At 41.1% G+C, this 21,620-nt stretch overlaps 4 protein-coding genes across 5 annotated transcripts; 2 read left to right on the top strand and 2 right to left on the bottom strand.

Moving 5' to 3' along the window:
* The first annotated feature begins 3,264 nt into the window (after positions 1-3,264).
* LOC310870094 (glutamate-rich protein 6) lies at positions 3,265-9,374 on the top strand. 2 transcript variants are annotated; one of them, XM_083781128.1, is made up of 10 exons: positions 3,265-3,455; positions 3,908-4,008; positions 4,121-4,222; positions 4,348-4,505; positions 5,054-5,115; positions 5,532-5,710; positions 6,514-6,596; positions 7,510-7,662; positions 8,057-8,282; positions 8,732-9,374. In XM_083781128.1, exons 2-10 carry the CDS (start codon positions 3,940-3,942, stop codon positions 8,999-9,001), a joined length of 1,302 nt encoding a protein of 433 aa, XP_083637254.1. In that variant the 5' UTR covers positions 3,265-3,455; positions 3,908-3,939; the 3' UTR covers positions 9,002-9,374. The 2 variants fall into 2 exon arrangements, with proteins under 2 accessions (XP_083637254.1, XP_083637255.1); XM_083781129.1 differs by lacking the exon at positions 3,265-3,455 and having other exon boundaries at positions 3,933-4,237.
* Positions 9,375-11,218: 1,844 nt separating this feature from the next.
* LOC310871265 (kelch domain-containing protein 3-like) lies at positions 11,219-12,394 on the bottom strand (the record flags this gene model as incomplete). Its single annotated transcript, XM_083782753.1, has 1 exon — positions 11,219-12,394. One exon carries the CDS (start codon positions 12,392-12,394, stop codon positions 11,219-11,221), a length of 1,176 nt encoding a protein of 391 aa, XP_083638879.1.
* A 3,150-nt stretch (positions 12,395-15,544) lies between these two features.
* selenot1a (selenoprotein T, 1a) lies at positions 15,545-18,850 on the bottom strand. The gene is made up of 6 exons (XM_083781320.1): positions 18,622-18,850; positions 17,651-17,761; positions 17,118-17,244; positions 16,471-16,558; positions 16,204-16,368; positions 15,545-16,098 (listed from the first exon to the last, which is right to left on the bottom strand). The coding sequence occupies exons 1-5, from the start codon at positions 18,759-18,761 to the stop codon at positions 16,235-16,237; spliced, it is 600 nt and encodes a 199-aa protein (XP_083637446.1). The 5' UTR covers positions 18,762-18,850; the 3' UTR covers positions 15,545-16,098; positions 16,204-16,234.
* A 1,315-nt stretch (positions 18,851-20,165) lies between these two features.
* On the top strand, positions 20,166-21,543 carry LOC310870429 (ATP synthase subunit g, mitochondrial-like). The gene is made up of 3 exons (XM_083781659.1): positions 20,166-20,306; positions 20,699-20,853; positions 21,364-21,543. Exons 1-3 carry the CDS (start codon positions 20,255-20,257, stop codon positions 21,460-21,462), a joined length of 306 nt encoding a protein of 101 aa, XP_083637785.1. The 5' UTR covers positions 20,166-20,254; the 3' UTR covers positions 21,463-21,543.
* Positions 21,544-21,620: the final 77 nt, after the last annotated feature.

Raw genomic sequence — 21,620 nt, 5'->3', positions numbered from 1 at the left:
TATCAGCCTTGCATTGAAGGCTGCATAGCCTTTTTGGAGTTTTTTTTTAAATTCCTACTTTTTGATGTATACTGGATTTGGGTTTGGCACTCCACTGAAAACTATTGCTGATGCGCAACATCTTTTTCTCATTTAAAATGTTTTATCTGTTAAGTACGTAGTTCCTTAGGATAACTTAAGTTCAATTCAGAGTTTGAACAGACATCCAGAGGCTAGTCTGTATTGCTGTGTTTAGGTGATGACATTCTATTGTTGTATTTGTGCCATCGAAGGTGATGACATTCTGTTGTTGTATTTGTGCCATCGTAGGTGAAGACATTCCATTGTTGTGTTTGTGCCATTGTAGGTGATGACATTCTATGAAATCTTGAAAGAAAACCTGGAGAGCACCTCCAACTGTGATCTGACCCCAGACTTGGTCTACAGACTGCGATGTGATTCACATTGTCTCAACCCGACAATCCATCCTGAGGTATATCACACATTACTACAACGACAACCTGAGTTATTATAATGTCCAGTAACTAATACTAGTGCTGCTAGTACTACTACTACTACCAATACTAGTATTACTATTACTAGAACTACTACCATTGCTAGCACTGCTAATGTGTGTACTATTACACACTAGTTCTATCTAATCGTTATCTCTGTTTTCAGAATGTGAAATATCGTCTGAACTATGGACCAAATTACCATCCAACATATAAGGTAACGATGGATCTCAATGCAGCTGTCGTCTCGTTGGCATTAATGGGACCTGAGAACAACGAAGTCTGGACGGATCGCATTGAACTGGAAGGTAATTAACATAGTTACTCTGTTTAATTTAATTCATTCAGGTATACTCGAGAGGTTACACACTGCACTTATGTGGGTGTATACAGCGTTATGCAAGACTCATATACGCTGCATATATGCTGGGGCGGCGGTGGCTCAGGGGTAGAGTGCCTGGATGGTAACCGTAAGGTTGCCAGTTCGAACCCGGGCTCCCCCAGAGTTACTGTCGAAGTGTCCTTGAGCAAGACACTGAACCCCTAATTGCTCCCGATGTGCTAGTTGGTGCCTTGCATGGTTTCCGCTGCCATCGGTGTATAAATGTGTGTGTGAATGGGTGAATGTAATGCACAATCTCTGTAAAGCGCCTTGGATAAAGGCGCTATATAAATGCACCATTTACCATTTACCATTTGACGTGGCAATCAGCTGACCAAAATGGGCGGGGTATTTAAGCTCACCTGAGTCTGCGTTCCTTCTGGATATGCATTCCTGGTTGTTGTCAAGGTAGCTCTGAGAAGGAAGTGAAGTGGTCACGTGACTGGGCTGCGCCATGACACTTTCATGGACACTTTCATGGGAGCCAAACTCACACAGGAAGTGCAATGAATACATGGCAGTGAATGGAGCCGGCTGGACCAGCTCATAACAAACATTATTCATGAACAATTGTGACCTTTTGAAAAGTAATCACTTCTGGAAAATAACAGAAGACATATCACAGGTTGTTTTCTAATCACTTACTTTTCTATGTGCACAGAGTGCACAGTATATAATTTTATCTGAGGATCTAAACAGCAGCAGGTATCGTTTCTGGCTCTGAAGTATCGCGATATTTGGCTGCCAGACAGGAAACGGTGGGAAGTCTCACGATACTTGGTGCGTTCAGAAATGTACTTTGTACTTTATGGTATCTCTATTTTTATAGAGATACCATACCTCTATAAAAATTACACAGTGTACACATCGAATAACAACACAGCAGACAATAATGTGTTACATGTCTTCTGTTATTTTCCAGAAGTGATTACTTTACAAAAGGTCTCAATTGTTCATAAATAATGTTTGTTCATGAGCTGGTCACTGAGCTCTCATTGACTACAATGCATTCTGCCAAACTTCCGGGTAGTTTGGCTCCCATGAAAGTGTCCATGAAAGTGTTATGGCGCAGCCCAGTCACGTGACCACTTCACTTCCTTCTCAGAGTTTCCTTGGTTGTTGTTATGGGCTGTTCGTTCCCACCGCCACCCCAGCACTTTAGCTATTAGTTCTGTTGCCCATGGGGGGGGTTGTTAACTTATTCTATATCTATCTCCCTACTCTTATTAATGTTTAATGATGGCTGCCTAATGGAGAGTATGCGTGGGACATCATGGCAAAAACGACTTTCTGGCCTTGACCTGGCATGGGCCTTGACCTGGCCCATGCATCCAAACAGAAAAGGCCTATCTGATTGTATTAAATGACGTTAAACGACGGTAAAATCACTTTGCCACTCACTTTATCCATGCTTATACTCTCTATATCGTGCTGAGCAAGGAGAAAAATGTAGCAGAGCCGAACGCCAAGATGAAATATTATATCCACACTTGTTCAATCTATTCCTGAGTTATCTGACTGAATGTATATATAAAGTGTAACCGAAACCAATATATTATTTCCTCCTCCAGACGCCGGCCCCAGCCAGCCAAACGTAGCGACAGCGATGTCGACGTGACAGGAAGCTGAGACGCTGCGGTCCGCGAGGAAAGAGTTCATCAAACGAGTGTCGGTGGGCGTGATCAATCGTCTGCTGGACACACTGCTGGACGAGAACGTCCTCAACGACGAAGAGATGGACATGATCAGAACAGAGAAATGCAAAGAAGAGAAAGCACGACAATTAATCGACATGGTGCGAAAGAAAGGGAACGAGGCATCGTCGAAGATGGTCGCTGCGTTTCATGAAGAGGATCCAACCCTTTTTGAAGACCTGGGTTTGAACCGTTTGAACAGACCTTGATTTGTCTTGGTTAAAACCTTTGATTGATTGACTTTCTTACTGACGATAGAGGAACGAATGTACAAAGCAAAAGATTGCACAATCGTAGCCAAAAAAACACTGCATCGTCTGTTCCTCGCTTCAAATGTTTTCAAAAACATTCTTGAGAGCAACGTTTAGCTGTAAATGACATGGTGTGTTTGTTTACATGGCTGTAATGTTGGAAACAAAATCCAAGCAGCGCAGCCAGGATCTTTTTGAGGCCATGTGGCAGCCAAGTCTATGGACTTAAAAAAAAAAAACTATCTATCCATCCATTCATCCATCCACCCATCCATTCGTTTTATAGAGGGTATGCGTGTGACATCATCATCAAACCCGGAGGTTATCCAGGAATGCCTACTGAGTGGCAAAAAACTACTTTCTGGCCTTGACAACCCATTTATTCGAACAGAAAAGTTATATTTGATTGCATTAAACGACGATAAACGACATTAAACTCACTTTGTCACTCATTTTGCCACTCGATTTGCCATTCACTTTATGCATGTGCATACCCTCTATTGTCTATGGCGAATCAGCTTGCCAACACTCAGTGTTGGGTATGGCTACATTCATTCAATGCAATCTCCAAGGTTACACTGACAACAGCAACAAGTGGGTTATAGCCATAGTGCGTTTGAGATTCAGCACCAAGGTGAGTGCATACAAGGCCATGGCCTGCTTGTGTGTTTGTTTGTGTTTAATTTGTTGAATATAGTTAGCAGGCTAGTTTAGCGTCAGCCAGGAAATGATTAGGCTCATTGGGCGATCGATGTGTCTAATCAAATCAGTGGAATTATTACTTTGCTTTGGTTTCTCTTGGGATTTGAATTCTCTGTCTGTGTGTCAGTGTCCAGCTGTCCTTTCTCCCTTTCTTTTGTTTCTCAACCTGTGACTCACACTGCACATTTACAACTCTCTCTGCTTTATAGACATGAGTAGCACATTTTGTTGTCTATTTTAGTCTTAACAGAAAACATACAGAAAGATTGTAACAACATATGGTGTCGTCGCGTTTGTTTGTGAACATTACAAAAAATATATATTTGTAAAAGAAAAGAAAAAGGACGTGTCTAAAGAACTTGATGTAAGAGGAAATATTTACAGAATACAGGTGTACCTATACTCATCATACCGGGATGGCAGGAGTTCTGAGATACAACCGAGAGTCTGACAACCAGCTGGTTCTAGATACCATTAAATCTGTGGTAACAACATCCTTTCTGTTTTAAATCCTAGATAGTTAAAAACATGAATTTTACTTTAATTCTCGTGAGTTCAGTTTCAGTCAATATATGCTGAGCATGCTGTGTTTTCCAGCCACAGACTATGACGGCCTCTGCGTCTTCCGTGATAATATGCGAGTTCTGTGGAGAGAAGGCAAGGCCTTCATTGGACCTAATGTGGGGAGAGGAGCCTGAGGTAAAGTGAATACAGGTGTGCCTTGTGATTTTGACTTGCCCATGTGGTTAGATGTTTGAAAACCTGTTGTTTGTCTATTTGTGTCTATATTTGCACGTCTCATTTTCTATAACTCTCTGTATTAGTTCTGCTGTCCCCAACACCAGCAGCTGTGTGAGCTGCTTGTTCATCAGATGCATCTGGCCCAGGAGAAATCTGACCAGAGAAATGATATTCCAACTCAACACACACCCACAGAACAGCAGGAACTGCTCTGCCAAAAACGGGAGATTATGCAATGCAGGTATATAAATATAGACATAAAGGATGGATTTATTAGATTATTAATCCAACCTCAAATGTAACATAATTTAAAGAGTTTGTAGGACGTTTCTAAATATATAGCCTACAGGTCAGGTAGTTACGATTTTGTTTCCTCAATATGTCCTTTGATGAATATTGTACACAGCTGTATAGTTTCATAATTGCATCCTATCCATTGCATTGAAATTAATATACATGTATTATATTTTAAATGGTAAATGAGTTTTGTTTTACTAAATAACTAGCGGCAGTGGCTAGATGCAAATGAAAATGAAAGTTCAGAGAACAAAACAAATTGCAGCATCGATATACATGATTCTACGTCCTCTATACACTCTCAAGCCAGAGTGTGTCTGTCATGTGTGTCTCTAGATTTAATTAATAAGAAATAATTATTTGGAATGTCTTCTCATGATTGTAACTCAAGCAGGCTCAGGTTGAGATTGAAACCCTCTTCACTTCACTACACATCTGTATGCCAGTGGCAGTTCATGAGTTGTACAACAAAAATCTCTAATTTTTGCTTAGAAAACAGGAGCAAGACAGACTCTACAGGGATAATACAGCCCACCCACCTTTTGTAGAAACGTGTGAGTATATAGTTATCTTACACTTCACCCACATTTGCATTTATGTCACACCTGAAATGCATTTAATGGCACACAAACTTCATCTGGGTGGCATACAGCTACAGTTTATTCTGTGTCTGTAAACATGGATATTGTTTTGTGCCGAATATAAATATATATAATATACGACTCTGATTATAAGATGACCACCATTATTCAAGACTCATTTGTGGGAAAAGCTTGAATGTCAAATAGTCTAATCCACGATTATAATACGACCCCGTTTTTTAGGATATTTCCATTGAGAGCACAATTGTAAAAGCTTAAACGTCGTTGTGTGACCTTGTCTTCTTTAAAAGTCAAAATACAGATAATTATACGGTATCTTGATGCGTCACTGTTGAGATAAGACCATATATTTTGTGTTTTCCACGTAGACATCACAGGGTCAAAGACTCTCAGCTACCAGCTCTCCACCTGCACTCCAGGAAACGGACACTGGACTGTGACTCCGTCTAAGACCGACAAGAGCCAGGAAATAAAAACACAAGAGGCAGAGGTGATGATATGTTGTTGTGACCACAAGCACTTTGGCATCTCTTACCATAACCATAAGGTACAGTACACCACAACACATGACACCATTATTATACAATTAACCAGTCCTTATGGCTGTTATGTCTGATATTACTGTTGCTGGTATAGCTTCAATAGACAATAACTGTCCAAACCATTTGATCCATTTAGACGTGGCCTAAAATGTCTTCTGAATCCCAACAGTTTCCCCAAAAAAAACAACAACATTGCAGCTATATGTTGCTTTATCAGTGATTCTTAGACTTTTTCATATCAAGGACCGCCAGAATTATATTATTTATATCCACTGAACATCGTGTTTCGTTCCAGGGACCCCCAGAAGCAAAGATTTTATTTCAAAATGTTCACTTTAAAAAATATTGCACACATTTTCATGATTATCAAAAGCTCATAGTTAAATAGTTAAAGTGGTTAAAAAAAGCTAAAGTGACACAGATGCGCTCTCAGTCTCAATGGGTTAAAAGATGTACTGTAAAGGGCAGTCCATACTCTCTCCGACCACCAAACTTTTCGTCGGAAAGTTCCGTACCTACAACATGACGTCACTTGCAACTTCTGAAACGCATTTCTCAGAATTTTTGTTCTGAAAGCTGCACTCCCAGATGTTGTGACTCTCCGAACTCTACTAAATAAAAGTCTGATCTTTCCGACGAAAAGTTTGGTGGTCGGAGACAGTATGGACTGCCCTTCAGTCCTCTAAATATTGTGCAATCCTGTGGCTCACAATCTTACTGTAACATCCATTGATTATGTCCCACATATTAAAACAACAAATGTAAATACAGCATCTGGTGGCTTAATCTGTTGCCTTTGCATTTACAGGGTGGAGCGGAATGTCTTCAGAAGTATTATTATAATGGCTTGAAGTTTCGTACAGTGTTCCCCGATGGCTCTGCTCAGGTCTTGTATCCTTTTCAGTGGATGAACGAACATAATTGTGTGTTCATGTGTCCATACAAGAGGAAAAATAGAGTCTGCAACACTGGTATGAAAAACTCAGCTCCACTGGTATGAAAGTTTCCTGAAGAAGATCCTAAGGGATCGAAACGTTGAGTCAAATAAACCAGTGGAGCTGAGTTTTTCATACCAGTGTTGCAGACTCTATTTTTCCTCTTGTACTGCCTTTTGTCTAGCACCTGGGCTAGAGTGGAGGTGCATGCTCTATTTCCTTCATGTGTCCATACACTCTCAGAGTTACAGACCCATAAGGGTACATTTATTTGGTTCCAAACTATCATTTAGCTGGGGACCCCCTGGAACTCTCTCAAGGACCCCTATAGGAGTCCCCGGACCTCACTTTGTGTGGATGTCATTATCCATCATTTAATTCTAACATGTTTGCCTGACGAAGGTCTGTATAATACCTTGGGGTCACTCTGTCCTTCAAACCAGTATTGTGTGTGTGTGTGTGTGTGTGTGTGTGTGTGTGTGTGTCAAAGTCGTACGATTTGTAACACACGTTACCGCAGTGAAATTTGTTCTCCGCATTTGACCCATCTCTTGGAGCGGTGAGCCGCAGCCAAGGAGCAGTGAGCTGCAGCCTTGCCGCACTCGGGAATCATTTGATTAGTATATTTGACTCCCCAATCCAACCCTTTGATGCTGAATGTCAAGCAGGGAGGCATTGGGTCCCATTTTTACAGACTTTGGTGTGACCCGACCGGGGATCGAACCCCGACCTCCCAGTTTCAGGGCAGACACTCTAACCACAAGGCCACTGGGCTGGTATGTGTGTGTGTGCGCGTGTGTGTGCGTGCGTGTGTGTCCTCCTCACCAGTTGGTGTGGTTCCCATCCTTATCTTCTTCTCATGGTAACAGCTACCCTTCTGGCCTACTGGCGGTGGTCATCGTGGTGACTGAAGGAACGGGGAGGGTCTGCATTGTGTACGATGACAGCCCTGAGCAACAGATAAGGGCTCTGTTCCTGTCTGACGGCAGAGCGACATGTTACTACAGCCATGGTTCCATCTGGTAATAGTGGAGAATAATGTACTTTATATGAAACTTAAAGCAAATCATATGTAATTAATCAAACGTGCCCCGATGTTATATACCCAGTATACAGTGTAATTTGAGTGTGGGACAAGGTTATTATAGTTTAGCATTTTCCGTATATAAGCTTTTATTTTATTTTGACTTTAATTTCAAATTTAGTTTAGTTTTAGTTAATTTAGAAATAATTTTCATTTCTAATTTTACTTAGGCTTAGTTTAGTTTACTTTAATTGTAATATTTGACAGGGGCGATTTTCAAAAAAGGCCAGGGAAAAAAACGGTTACCCAAAATGCTAGGTTTATTTATGACATATTGAGATTTATATCATGACTGGTCATTTATTGAGTGTTTATTTACCGGTATGTTGCAGGCTGAGCTTGGATAGTTCAGGCGGCCAGTGTTTGGATGGGCTTGGTGCCAGAACTCAGCATTGGAGCTGGAACATCCTGAGCCCAACTCCCACCCCCCTGCGCCCCGTCATCCTGTCCCTGAACAAATTCATAGGGGTCCGGGTCCTGGGACCAGAGCAAGTGTTCATCTCCTTTCTTGCATGCAGCCAGCAGGCCAGGTTCAGTGTTGGTGCCTGTTGTGTGCAGGTAGGTACCATATCGGACATCCTCTCACCCACAAAAATAACACAAGTATCACGTTCAGTGCAGTTGTTCAGTTTAACATGTACATACAGTAAGCTAAATTATGTGTTTTAGAGGAGCGCTCGTCTGGCCTTTGGAATTACGTCATATGGCAGCCAAGTCTATGGACTTTTAATGTTTGTTAAGACAAAACAATGTTTGTCTTAAGACAAACATACTTTTAACAAACAGAGTGGCAGCCAATTCTATGGACTTTTAATGTTTGTTTAGGGTACTAAACGTTACGTACATCTATGTGGCAGCCATGTTTATGGTCGGTTTACAGCAGTTAAACAAACAATGCCGTCATGTGGCAGCCACAAAGGTAAAATAAATTACCTTTGTACAAATGCAAGTTAATTCCAATACCAACATCTGTAATATGAGACATAAATCTCATTCATCTCATCAAGGGCGAATATAAAAGAAGCATGCCTGCTCCAGGAACGTCCTTAACTAAAGAAGAGCTGTTTGTATTGGCTGGGAGGATTAGGGTTCATTTGACCATTAAGCACCTCCACCAGTGCCTTGAGACACCCTCCAACCTGCGACCGTTGAGAGCCAGCCTCACCCCTCACCTTATTGCTGTTGTCCAAAGACTGCTCGAGGTGAGCAACGTGGTTCAGATGAGCAAGCGAGAAAGAGACTTCATCCATAGTTGCCTTCAGGACTGTCTAACCTGATCATTATTCTAAGACATATTGAAATCACTGGGTCACAAAGCCAAAATCATTAAAAAAAATGCAGACATGGGATTAAAGAGTACAAATGAAACAGGGCTGCTGATGTAATCTGTACTTACTTCCTTTTTAATGTGCCATACTAAAGATTCACCAAGACCCACGTAAAGAAAGCAGCATGCTGTGAATCACAGCTATTTATAGTGGGTAACTTTTAGTATGAGTCAGTCCTGGATTCATCTTAAGCCACAAAACTAGTACACCTCTTTTGTTACTTCTGGTTATGTTTTTGTTAAATGCTGCTGGTATTACTTGATGTTGAACTGTGGGCGGAGTGGAATCTTTGTTGTTGAAAAGTCAAATCAACTTCATTAATCATGTGATGGATTAAAACTTGAATAAGGTTCCTACACAATGAATGGCGTGCAATAATTTCCCTCACACGTTTTGTAGATTGTCTTTTCACTTGATTTATGGGGTCTATATTTAGGACTTTTGACATATTCATAATGTAAATAACTAAAGCTTTAGCAAGGTTACAAAGTGCTTCTTCACGAGATATCACCAGGTAAACGGAGAAAGGTGTGCTCAATAGAGCTCAAATCTCTGCCGCAGAGATTTGACTCTGCCTACCCTACCTCTGCCCTATACCTCTCCATCTTTCTGTATATCTGGGCAGGGCATGTGATGACAATATGTTGTAACAGCACATTGTAATGGGGGAGAAGGGGATATATAAAGCGATGACACAGCAATTAACAATAAGCCTACAGTAGGCCTATATTGTTAATACTAGGCCGCCTACTTGGGGGCGATGCAAGTCGGGAGATACATGACTTTCACCATTGCACTCGTTGTGCAGTATTCCTGTTGTCTGATGTACTCATACCCGTTGTCAGGACCACACACCTTAACTCCAATGGGCTTCACCGATGAGCACAGACCTTTATTTGTTCCATTGAACATGCTGCCACTTATATTGGCAAAGAGGCACAAACGTGATGTCATCACAAGGAAAAAACGTGGACATTACAGCCAAAATGCCAAATTCAGGCTTACATTCAGTCCACATTAGAATGTTCATGTAATATCACGCGTCTACCCATGTCCAAGCGAAGCCCATTACTTGCGCAAGCGGATCGCACAAGTACTGTGGCCGGCTGCGTATGTATGTATGGTATGTAGGCCTGTCCTCGGTGGTCCCTAATTGGCTGTTGATGGTGATTACGTAACTAAGGTACGTTTGGTGATCGCGTGTGTGTGTGTGTGTGTGTGTGTGTGTGTGTGTAGTGGTCCCTTATTGACTGTTGATGGTGACGTAACTAAGCTCACATTTCAGGGTTGGTATAAGGTCAATAAACGGGTCTAAGGATTTAGAACAGCAGTTGTAATAGACATTAGTTAGTAGCAGCAGTACTTGCGCGCTCTGCATGCGCACAAGTAGGCCATGTATGGCCTACTTGTGTGCAACGTGCAAGTTGGCACCACGACAGAGTGCATTTCTAGCTTCGTGACTAAGTTTACCTATAGTGTATGTACCAGCAGCTTGTTTCAGGCTGGGATCTGATGAAGAGTAGCAACATGTGAAACATTACAACTGGAGCTTAGATGTACCATATTTATAAACTGTAATATCAGGTCCAGGGGTGTCAGAGCGCAATTAAGAGCTTGTAAATGTCATCTTCTGGAACACAACTGAAAAGTCTTTGGACAATTAATTGGCAATTCTGATCTCATACCTACTTCTCACCTTGGAAAAAATAAATACAAACAAATTCAAAAACACCTTCACGGTCATAAAAAAAACATTAAAAAAACACAAAGGTCTCCACCTCTGCAGTCATTTTCCTCTCCCATTACCAGTTCTCCAGTACAAACATCCGTTTTCTTAAGTCTTCTTCCATAACTGTCAATTTCTTGCATGGGCCTCAAAGCATTTCTACATTAATTCATGATGGAGATCAACCGGGAAGAAGAAGTTTCTATTCTTAGAGATCTCTTTTGCAGCCATATCAGCCCCTGGAACAGTTCACTTGGTAGTAGAGTTCTCTATTCTCCTACATAATGCTGCTCAGTTTCCGGTGGACATCACTGAGCACATTCCTGTGCTCTGCTTTCTTTGCCATCTGAATGAAGGGAGCCTTACTTATGGGTGGCAATCTTCTAGTTTTTCCCCGTTGTTCTGTTCCATTTGCCTTAGATCTTGTTCTCTGCCCGTTGTCATGCATTTCCTTTCCTGATGCTATTGGTAGTCATGGCTTTGAGCTCCCACCTGATGTCATGTGGGAGTCCCGACTGCTCCAACCCGTACTGAATAATTGACAGCTTGCATAATGTCTTCAGAGTAGGACTTAAGTCTAAGATGTACAGATCGGAGACACTGGCGTCATATTCATCTTGATCTTCACATTCCCCTTGAATGGGTTTGTATCTGTATCCTTCAAAGAGGATGATACGATCTCCCACCGTGCAACAGCACAGCCTGGACAGCACAGATGATGGAGACAGAGGGTAACCCTTGGGCTCAATCTTCGTCCAGGAGAAGGTCTCCAAGTTGAATTTCCACATGTCGTTGAAAGTAAAGTTCAGACGAAAGTTAAGGCCGCCAAATATGTACAGTTCTCCATTGTAGGCAAAGGCTGAATGACACGCCCGTCCGTCTGGAAGTAGTTCTGCAGAAGGCATGCTCAGCCAGCGGCCGGTCTCTGTGTCAAACACTCTGATTCTGTTGTTGGTGTTGCACTGGCCTTCGTATTGGCCTTCGAACAGCTCCACTTGACCCCCGAACACAAACATCTTGGTCCCGATGATGATGGCAGAGTGACACGACGAAGCCGGTGCCGGCATGCCTCTGGTGGTAATCAGAGACCACACCATTGTGGTGGTGTCCAATGTGTGGATGTTATTGGTGTATCCAGCCAGGAGCTTGAATCCTCCGAAGATATACATGATCTTCCCCAAGACGCAGGCAGAGTGGCCGCACCTCGCCTCCGGGACAGTCCCAGAAATCTTGGGCTTGAACCATCTGTGGGTGTTGACATCGGTGGGCGTCGACAACGCATAAAGCACGTTGCTGTACGTAGGCTCGGCGACGCCAGCGACACGTGTAAGTAACGCTCCCCCCCAGATATAGATGATGTCTTCTATCAGCACCGCTGTGTGGCCATAGTGCATGGAGGTAACATCACACGAAGGTTGCTCTCCGCCGGTTGTGACCGGTGGCAACTTGATCCACCGTAAAGACACTGTGTTGAAGATGTGCACATCGATGTGACCCATGTCGTACATGTACGTCTGCCCATACCATCTAATGGAGTACAGCCTGTGCCCCACTGCCACAGCAGCATGATAGTTCCTCTTCTGACCTCCTTTGAGATGCACTGTCCAGCGCAACATCTCATTCACCGAATAGCTTCATGGGGTGTTACATACAGAATTGTGCATGCTACTACTTATATAGGTAAAGTATAAGCACAAACATTAGGCAAAGCTTGGCCAATCCGCAAAGCCGATGGGTTGAGTTGGGATCTCAATGACTGTTGAATATGAATCCCCATCGCAACAACAGCCCAGGCGTCTGGAAATCCCATGCCACCCTGCTATTTACCCTGTGTGTCTGACTGTCTGTGTGTACCACATTTGTGATGATTTGATTGGCTGAGCACGGCATGTGATGATGTATGATGATAAGAACGCCCCTCACTTTACACAAGTGTTCACTCCAGAATAAGTCCAAGTGTTTAAATGATGTGTATTGTGTGTGATTTAGTTTAGTTAACGTCATTTGTGTAATAAATACTTATTTATTTAAAATCACAACCGTGTGAAGTGAGGGGCGCTCTTATCGTACATCATCATGGCGTACAGCCGTACACTATGACATCATCAGACACTATGACGTAAAGATGTCCATTCATTGTCATTGGGAATTTAATGTTCGTGTAGGACAAAGTTTGTGCACATATACACCCAAAGCTGGACATACGAGGGACTAGCGCCCCTCAAAAACAAACGTCAGAAGCTTGCACAAAATAATTGTCCCATAGTCCTGATGTAGACGATGGGACAGTAAACAAGTTGAAATTGAAGTTGAATAATTGATGTGATTTTTTCCAGAATGTCAGAAACTGGTAGGCCTATTGGAAATCCAGCCATGGCAAACATTAACTGTATTTGTTATGTTGTACATGCTGTGTAAGTAGAGGGATATACTGTAACCAAAAGATCATGATGACCTACAGAGGGAATATATATCTGTATGAAACACTTTCTCTTTTTGAGAGACGTCTCCAATTACACTCATGCGAAGTGATGGGCGCTCTTATCACCATAGATCATCATACATCACATTCCGTGCTCAACTTCCGGTGCACTAGTGGGTTATAATAAGAGTGAATACACTGATAGGCCAAAACCTCACAAATATGATGTATCACTTTTGAAATTAGTTATTGATGATTCCTAGTGTTGTCACTTTACACCACACTATGCAATCAAGATTAGACAATGTCTCCCTGGCCTTAAAACAAAGAAGGATTTTTTTCTTTTTTTACTTAAAACCGATATGCTCTCCTTCAGTGTGCCGCTCAAAAATGAGAAGTGTTCTTCTTTTTGTGCAACGGTGTTGTATATTAAATGTGCTTTAGCCTATAAATAAATTTGACTTGACTATAATATTACCAGCAACCAACTCTCTACCATGGAAGTAGTCCACTCTCTACCTGTACTGAGAAAAGGATCTGGACATTGAACTGTGTGACTCCTAAAGTGATTTTTATACTTTGTTGTACACAGAAAATAGCCAATCTACAAGCTCAGAACCTGTTATGTTTGTGACGTGTTGTGAACTTAGTTGTAGATCAGCTATTTCTGTATGATGGTACATTATTTAGGCATAGGGCTGACATGTCAACCAGGAAGAGGCAGATAGGACGAGCACTTGTAATAACATACGGTAACCCATAAATGTAAAACATGGTTATTAATTATTATATGTTGAGCCTGGTTACTAAAGTTGCTAAGTAGGTAGCTTCAATATCTGTCAACAAACCTATTAGTAGGTACTATAGATGATTGTTACTCTGAATATAAGAAATGGAACTTCACAGCTTTATTCTGACTTTCGTAGTTATGCTGCCATCATGTGGTGAGATTTGAGAAGACCTATTCACAAACCAAAATATCTTGAACTGAGTCAATCTCAGGTCTTGTTTTATCCTTTCAGAGGCTGAAGGAGCATAATGTTTATGTATCTTTGTCTGTAAATCACATCTGTGCTTTGTGTGAACATTGTATGTACTCAAATGAATCAGGTCCTACAGTACTTAATACTTATATGTTGATATACTGCTGATGCTTCAGTGTTGCAGAATTTCTTGGAAACCAGAAATACAAAAGGCACACATGGCTTCTCTGGAGGCATGGAGCAAGCAGTTAAATAACCAAGAAATAGTACAGTACATACATTGGTGAAACAAATCCTGCTAACAGTGTACAATGAATAAGGTCCCACCAGGGGCATTGTTAAAGTATGATTAATCGCCCCCGAAAACCGGTACATATTTTTTTGACTGGTATTTGCGTGTATCCACACACACACACACACTGTAAACATTACACAGTGATAAAGTGATGCAACAAACTCCAGAGCTGTGATGTGAAATATTGTTGCCGCAGTGTAAAGATTTAAATGTGATTGTTCTATGCAACTTTTACACTCGTCAGATCAGTTAAAGGAAATGGCAGATGGTATTCACACCCTCCGTGGCCTTGTGGTTAGCGTGTGCCCAATCTGAAAACCCATCGTCAAAAAGCAGCGCCCTCTTTTCCTTTGAAGAATAATGCATGTCAAACTGGGGGTCCTTGAAATTAAACCGGTTGAGAATCACTGCTAGAGCCGTAAAAATCTTCTCTTATGGGGGTCCCTGGCATATCACTAATAAATGTCAATTTGGAGGTCCTTGACATCTTTCTGCTTTAGTTTAAGGCAATGGAGTGTGTGCCCTGGGATTGGGAGGTCGGGATTCAATTCTTGGCCGGGTCATACTAAAGAATATAAAAAATATGGGACCCAATGGCATTCACTTAGCATCAAGGGTAGGATCGGGGGTAAATCTGACATTCTAGCGGCGTCATGTCCACGGGGTGTACTTGTACTGGGCAATGATCAAGCCACCTCACACTACAGAAAAAGGAGATGGGCCACATTAATCAGTTGGATCCCAAGGCTACTTACTCACCAGATGGTTTTAAATGATAGCCGTTAAGTCAGCAAAAGATTATTAATCTGGTAAACTAGACTTAACCACACGGTCTATAATACAAGGTTCAGTAGTTTCTACCTAGACTGTGGGGTGTTGACAAAGATGGTCTGGACTGGCCCTTCTGATACATCTTTAAAGAAATAACCTGAACAGTTTTTCCTTCCTCACTGTCACTTACTTGAATTGATAGACATCAATGAGTAAAGCTCATTCTAGAACACATCGAGTAAAACCTCATAAGAGAACACAATGCCTGGGAGAAGAAAATAACACTTCAGTTAAATACTTACTATATTTTTTTATTAATCCTCTTAGCTTTGTTCAAGCTATGCAAAGTAAATATAAAAATTAGAATTCAGAAATCAAACTGAGGCAATTTTCAAATAATTTGATGGCGATGAGGTGGCATTTTCTACACGGAGCTAAGTTAAATGAATAACAAGAAACAGTTAAAACTATACAGAATTGCTCAATGGTAGAAATGACATGATCTTTTTTTCTCGTGGATCAAGTCTATAGTATATGAGTTTCAGACTATTTGTGTAGACATGGAATCTCTCCAAAAGGAACCATTTCATACCCACAAGGTCACATCCCTGTAAGCCTAAACCGATTGTTTATTGCACCATTAATGAATGCTGCACGAGTAGTAATAATATTACAACAAAATGACCAGCGCAGTGGCCAAAGATCCCACTCTGGTATCGGGGGTGAGGAGTCTTAAAGGGACACGGTGAGGAGTGATGGGACATCCAGCGTGCGCTAGCAGACCTCCTGCCTTCAGCGCAGACCTTCATAAAGATCACTTCACAGCCCGATGAGAAACCCACCTCAAACCTAGAGAACGGAAGCAAGAATTAAGATTAGAACATCCCGAATATGAAAGCTTGACAGCAACCTGGTTATTCTACCGCAGAACTGTATAAAGCCCAGCGTACTTACATGGAGGGGTCTTTGGCTCCAGCCAGTAGGGTTAAGAGCGGTGGTGTGACATTGTGTCCATGGTGTCCATGTGAACGTTCATCTTCATCTCATTCTCGAGTATCTGCACCAGCTGCTGCATGGAGGGTAGGTGACCCGACTCCAATTTGGACCACACTGGCACGTCTACAAATGTAAAAGCATAATATATATATGTCACCAGCACAGCACACAACCATAATTGAATGTACGTAAATCTGGCCTATGCTGTGACCGAGAAAGTCTCACCATTTAAGGTGATTTCAAAAGCGCCTGTTGACATCAACTGGTTTTCAATCATGTTGCTGAAGAAGAACACCATCATGCAGGCATATATCTGAAAAGAAGCATTCAATTATTAACCACTTTCACCTGGCATCCATATTTTGGGCACTGCATTATAGGCACACACAAAAAAGTTATGATTTACCCAGAACACACCACTAGAAAATGAGCCATTTAGCCCAGCTCCTTGTTTGCACACATACTTTGTTATGTGGTGGGTCTTTGACCCCAAGCATCCACAATATGAATTTGTCACCTTGGAGATAACAAGTGTCGGGGAAAACTGCTGTAGACAATATCAAGCAAAACACCATACCCAAAACCCTAGAATGAACAGCTAATCCCATGGGTGAGATGTTTGTATGCAAGCCTGTATATTATTATTAGAGACTAAAAAATGTCAGCTGGCTTTATTCCATTTCTGTGTAGCCTATTGTTTGACACCAGCAGTATGCTGCATTTATAAACACTGTAATATACTGAACACAGGCCAAACAAGTATTTAGCTCACTTCAGATAAAGATTCTTAAAATCCTAATACACCATATTTCATGCAAGTTCTACACCAGCGTCATTTACCGTTCGGCGTATGATCCGAGCAGCGGCCTCACCTTATTCTCCTGGCCCCAAACCCAGATGCCTGGGGCTTGCATACCAACGAAGATAAACGGGTCCTTGCCGATGATAATCAGCCCAATCACCAGCAGTTTGAACACGGACAGGAAGGAAGCGAAGTGTCTGAAAGAATAAAACAGGAAAAGGACTTAAAATGCCATTGGTATAAAAAAAAACATAGAATGGCCCGGTGTGCCGTGGGTTCGACTCCCGATCCCGACGGCCTTTACTGCGTGTGTGTCCCCCCCCCCCCCCCCCATTTCCTGTCAGCCTACTTTCATCTATTCCTCTATCAATAAAAAGAAAAAACTTAGAACTTCACACATTCCCAGTATTAAATAATATGATTACCCATACGTTACGTTTTTTAAATCCTGAAATGCAGGCATGTAAAGGTTAATCCTATAGGCAATGAATGCTCTGTCTGCTGCAGTCAATTTAGGTATAATCAATGCATTTGTAGCATGCATGCATGTGTCAACTCCTAATTCATATCAATGTATATGATGGAAATCTCTCTCTTTCTTACCGATAGAGGGGCAGAGGGAGGTAGTTCTCTCCCTCTATGCGGATGTCTGGGTACCGCTGGTACAAGCCCTGCGTGTACTCCTCAAACACCCGCTTGTACCCTCAGGAAATGCTGTGGGCGCAGGAACAAAGCTTAAAGTCAGGGAACAAGTGCAAGACAAGTACACAATACAGGTTTTTTGCTGTGTAAAACTGTGTGCTCGGCATAGCACAGAGGCACACATCAATGTTATCTTTCCATCGTTGTGCACTTTTCTTTCTACTGGAAGGTTGTAGTGGTGGTGTGACATTCCTCTCTGCAGCACATTGCGCAATAGCTTTCCACAAGGAAAGGATAGATCTCCTACCATATAATTGTGGCATTGACAACACTTTACCGCCTTAAACATGTGCAAGCTTTCTTGGGCTAGTGTCATTACATTTATGACGTGTTTATGTGTTTACTAGTTATTAGTTGCCAGTGCATGTCTATGATGACATGCACTGGCAGAAACATGTTTCTGAAACAGAAACATGCGATTCAACTTGACATGAACTTCAAAACAAAAACCTGTTGTACCACAGTCGATCTACAAAACCACCACAAGTCTGAAACAAATGTACATATGGGATCTGGAGAATGGGATTAGTGGCATGTTAATCCATGATCCAATAGCACAGTTCACAAGAGGTAAAGAGTTGGATTTGAGAGCGGAAACAGGCCGTTGGACCTGGCTGGTTGCATTGCATCAGAGTTCCCTGTATCATGCCATTGCATTGGGCAGATTTCAACATCGAAGAAACAACTTTTAATTCAGACTGAAGTTCATATTTGGTGTTGGTTATATGTTTGATCTATTCTAGACATACGATAATGGTATGTCATGTTGTGTAACGTCTTCTTCGACATCGCGGCTAGCTTGGACATTGACATTAGCTGGGGTTAGCTAGCTTAGAGCTACTACTGTACTATATTTACACAGTCATTCTTACCAAATCTGAAATTTAAGAAGGGGCCCCGTGGCGAACTGCATCTTCATCTTCTTTATTCCACCATTTTCCGCAGATGTGGCGCAATATAGCGAGAAAACTCCCAGAAAAATGAGTGAGAACGGTAACCACTTATTCGCCATTACTGCGTTTGGCTAAATTGGCTGTGTTTCCTTTCCTACTCTCTAGTATGTGTGTGTCGCTCATGAGATGAGATAAACCAACTGCTCCCTCCCAAAAGAGGCTCCGTCTAGGTATAGGGTCGTTTTTTTTGCCTCATACATTACGGCTTTGTTTTTTTATATTGCTAAACTTCCTCACCTAAAATTCACATCTGGTGATCTGATCATCTTCAATCAATAACACAGGAAATTGGCATTGGGCTATACATGAGCTCAATCAGAGTGTAATGTTTTATTTTATGATCATTTTATGATTCATTGAAAAAGTTAGACCCTCATGTAAAGTGTAATGCTTTATTGGGTCGTCCACAGTTTTTGTATTGAGTTATGCTTGAAATGTACTGTAATTCTGCAAACTGTTAATAAATACTTAAATCAATCAATCAATCAATCAATCAATCAAATTAAAATAGCTTAGTCTGGGAACTAGACCAAGGCAAAAAAAGTACCTTGTTTTCACACTTGTTGATCTTCTTTATCTTCTTCAATTGCAGTTGTTAAGTCGACATGACAGGAATTTACCGCCACCTACTGCATCGGGCTGTGTAATGGCATTTACTGTACACCATGACATGAAACACTGTTTATGTTACATAATAAAATATCACTTGTTCCTGCATTGTGGACGTTTAACAAATTCATTTGGGATAATTACCTATATTCTACTCTTGCGAACTTTAACTAGTTAATTCCTCCTTTTAAAATGTAAAAAAAGATCAAAACCGATTAATTTAAAATATATATTTTGTTGCAGAGTTGCTGTTATATAACTACATCTACTGTCCACTAGATGACGCTGCAAACCTACAGTCTTGACATTTCCAGCCCATCCGTTGCCAACCATTTCTCTTTCAAAATAAAAGTAATAAAGCAATGAAAAATCCGCCCTTGAAAAAGCAATGGCAATATGCCAAAAATAACAATAACAAAGTGAGCATGGGTATTATTACTCACAGAAAGTAATCATCATTAATCATTAATCAATGATAATCATTAAACCATAAACTAACAATTTTCAGTCATCACTGAGTCAATCAATCAATCAATCCACATCACATACAGAATTTAAATTATTAATCTTTATGTTGACACGACATTGATACTAGCGAAAAATATATAACAATAGTTTTCATTTTAAACTATAGCTATAGCGCCTTTCGCCGTGAATAGTTTAACTAACCTAATTTTCCTTTATTTTAGTAATGAGTAGTATTATTATTATTTTACTGAATGTGTTCCCAGTTTGAATTTAGCCTAATATAAAGCATAATTTGGTTCAGACAAACCATTCGGAAGCCAGGCGTTTATTTTACAGTCAAATATGATCCGATTAGATTGCATTACTTTTATTTTCAGCTCGGTGTTGTTATCCTTATCCTACCGGAAGCGTGTTCATATGGCTTGGCTTTACATGAGGGGTCGGGAAAGCTGTGTGAAAGTCATTCAATAACAACATGGCACAAGCTGTACAGAAATTGATCGCCAAAGTGCCCACATTGGTCAATGGTAAGTGTATTAATGTTGTTTGCATCTTTGAGATAGTGGACAGAAGCAAGTGCTGACAGAACTTGGCATGGCTTGACGGTAGCAGCAGAAGATGCGTCTATAGCCTAATCCACACACATCATAGCAGCGATAGCCCTAGAACGGCTCTTGTTTCATAGTGTACAGAAAATGTACGAAGTTAATTAAATGATCACAGGCTTTCTAGGTCTATAGCAGCGATAACACATAATAGCAGGCAGCACTTGTATTAATAAATGCATGTAATAACCATACACATTTGTAAAGTGTAAACCTTAATTGATACATATTTACATTTTACATCGAATCATGTAACTTGTATAGATCATCATCGGCCAATTAGATCACATAAGGGTCTATTTTTTGCGTTTCAGCCGCTGTTACGTACTCCAAACCCCAGCTAGCGACTTTTTGGCATTATGCACGTGTGGAGCTGGTCCCCCCTACACCTATGGAGATCCCCAAAGCCATTATGGGCGTGGGGGGTGTCATCAAGGCCACAGCACGTCTTGGACAGCTGACAATGCGGGTGAGTCGTAGTATAAAGTAAGGGGTACTAGGCCTATGTCTCCAAAATAAGGTCATTCTCATGTTGTTGGAACATTAAGTTGTGGAAACCAGTGACATTTTCTAAAGTCAAGATTGAAAATATTGTTGTATTAATAACCTTGTTTGTTTCTTGTTTTGTATTGTATGTCATGACTGTTATAAAGATTTGTTAATACATTTATTTTTAAATTATACTGGTTATAGCAACGCAACCGCCAACCACATACTGTACACTGTGCATTGCCCTCTGAAGGTGCTGTCCCACTCTGCCCAGAGTTGCATAACACACTCACACGGACATTCTTTGATTCTTACCTGACTTGTTGAGTGTAATGCAGTGCATGCACACCACTTGCTGTTCTTTAGTAATCTACAGTAACTGCTGTGTCCAAATATATATATTTCATTATGTGTGCATTTTATGAGAACTACTGTCATATTTCAACCCTGAGAAACTAATTTTCTATTCTGAAAAACGTTGTGTCCACAGGACGTCGTGAGGAATGGACTGGTGGCCACTGAGGTGGCTATGTGGTTCTACATTGGCGAGTGCATCGGCAAAAGAGGCCTCATTGGATATAATGTTTAAATTATGGACAATTTAATCTTCTTTGCATTCTGAGCATGAATTAATGGTCAAATTTGGGACCCAATAAACATGTCAATAGTTTGAGAGGACATTTTATAATTTTTTCCCCTACATACTATTTGTTTACAAAGCAAAGCTGTTTGGGCTGTTTTTTTGCA

The sequence above is a fragment of the Protomyctophum parallelum genome (assembly GCF_964188405.1).
Source record: "Protomyctophum parallelum genome assembly, chromosome: 14".
Lineage (NCBI taxonomy): Eukaryota > Metazoa > Chordata > Actinopteri > Myctophiformes > Myctophidae > Protomyctophum > Protomyctophum parallelum.
The sequence above is the reverse complement of the archived record's forward strand: the minus strand, read 5'-3'. Positions and strand labels throughout refer to the sequence as shown.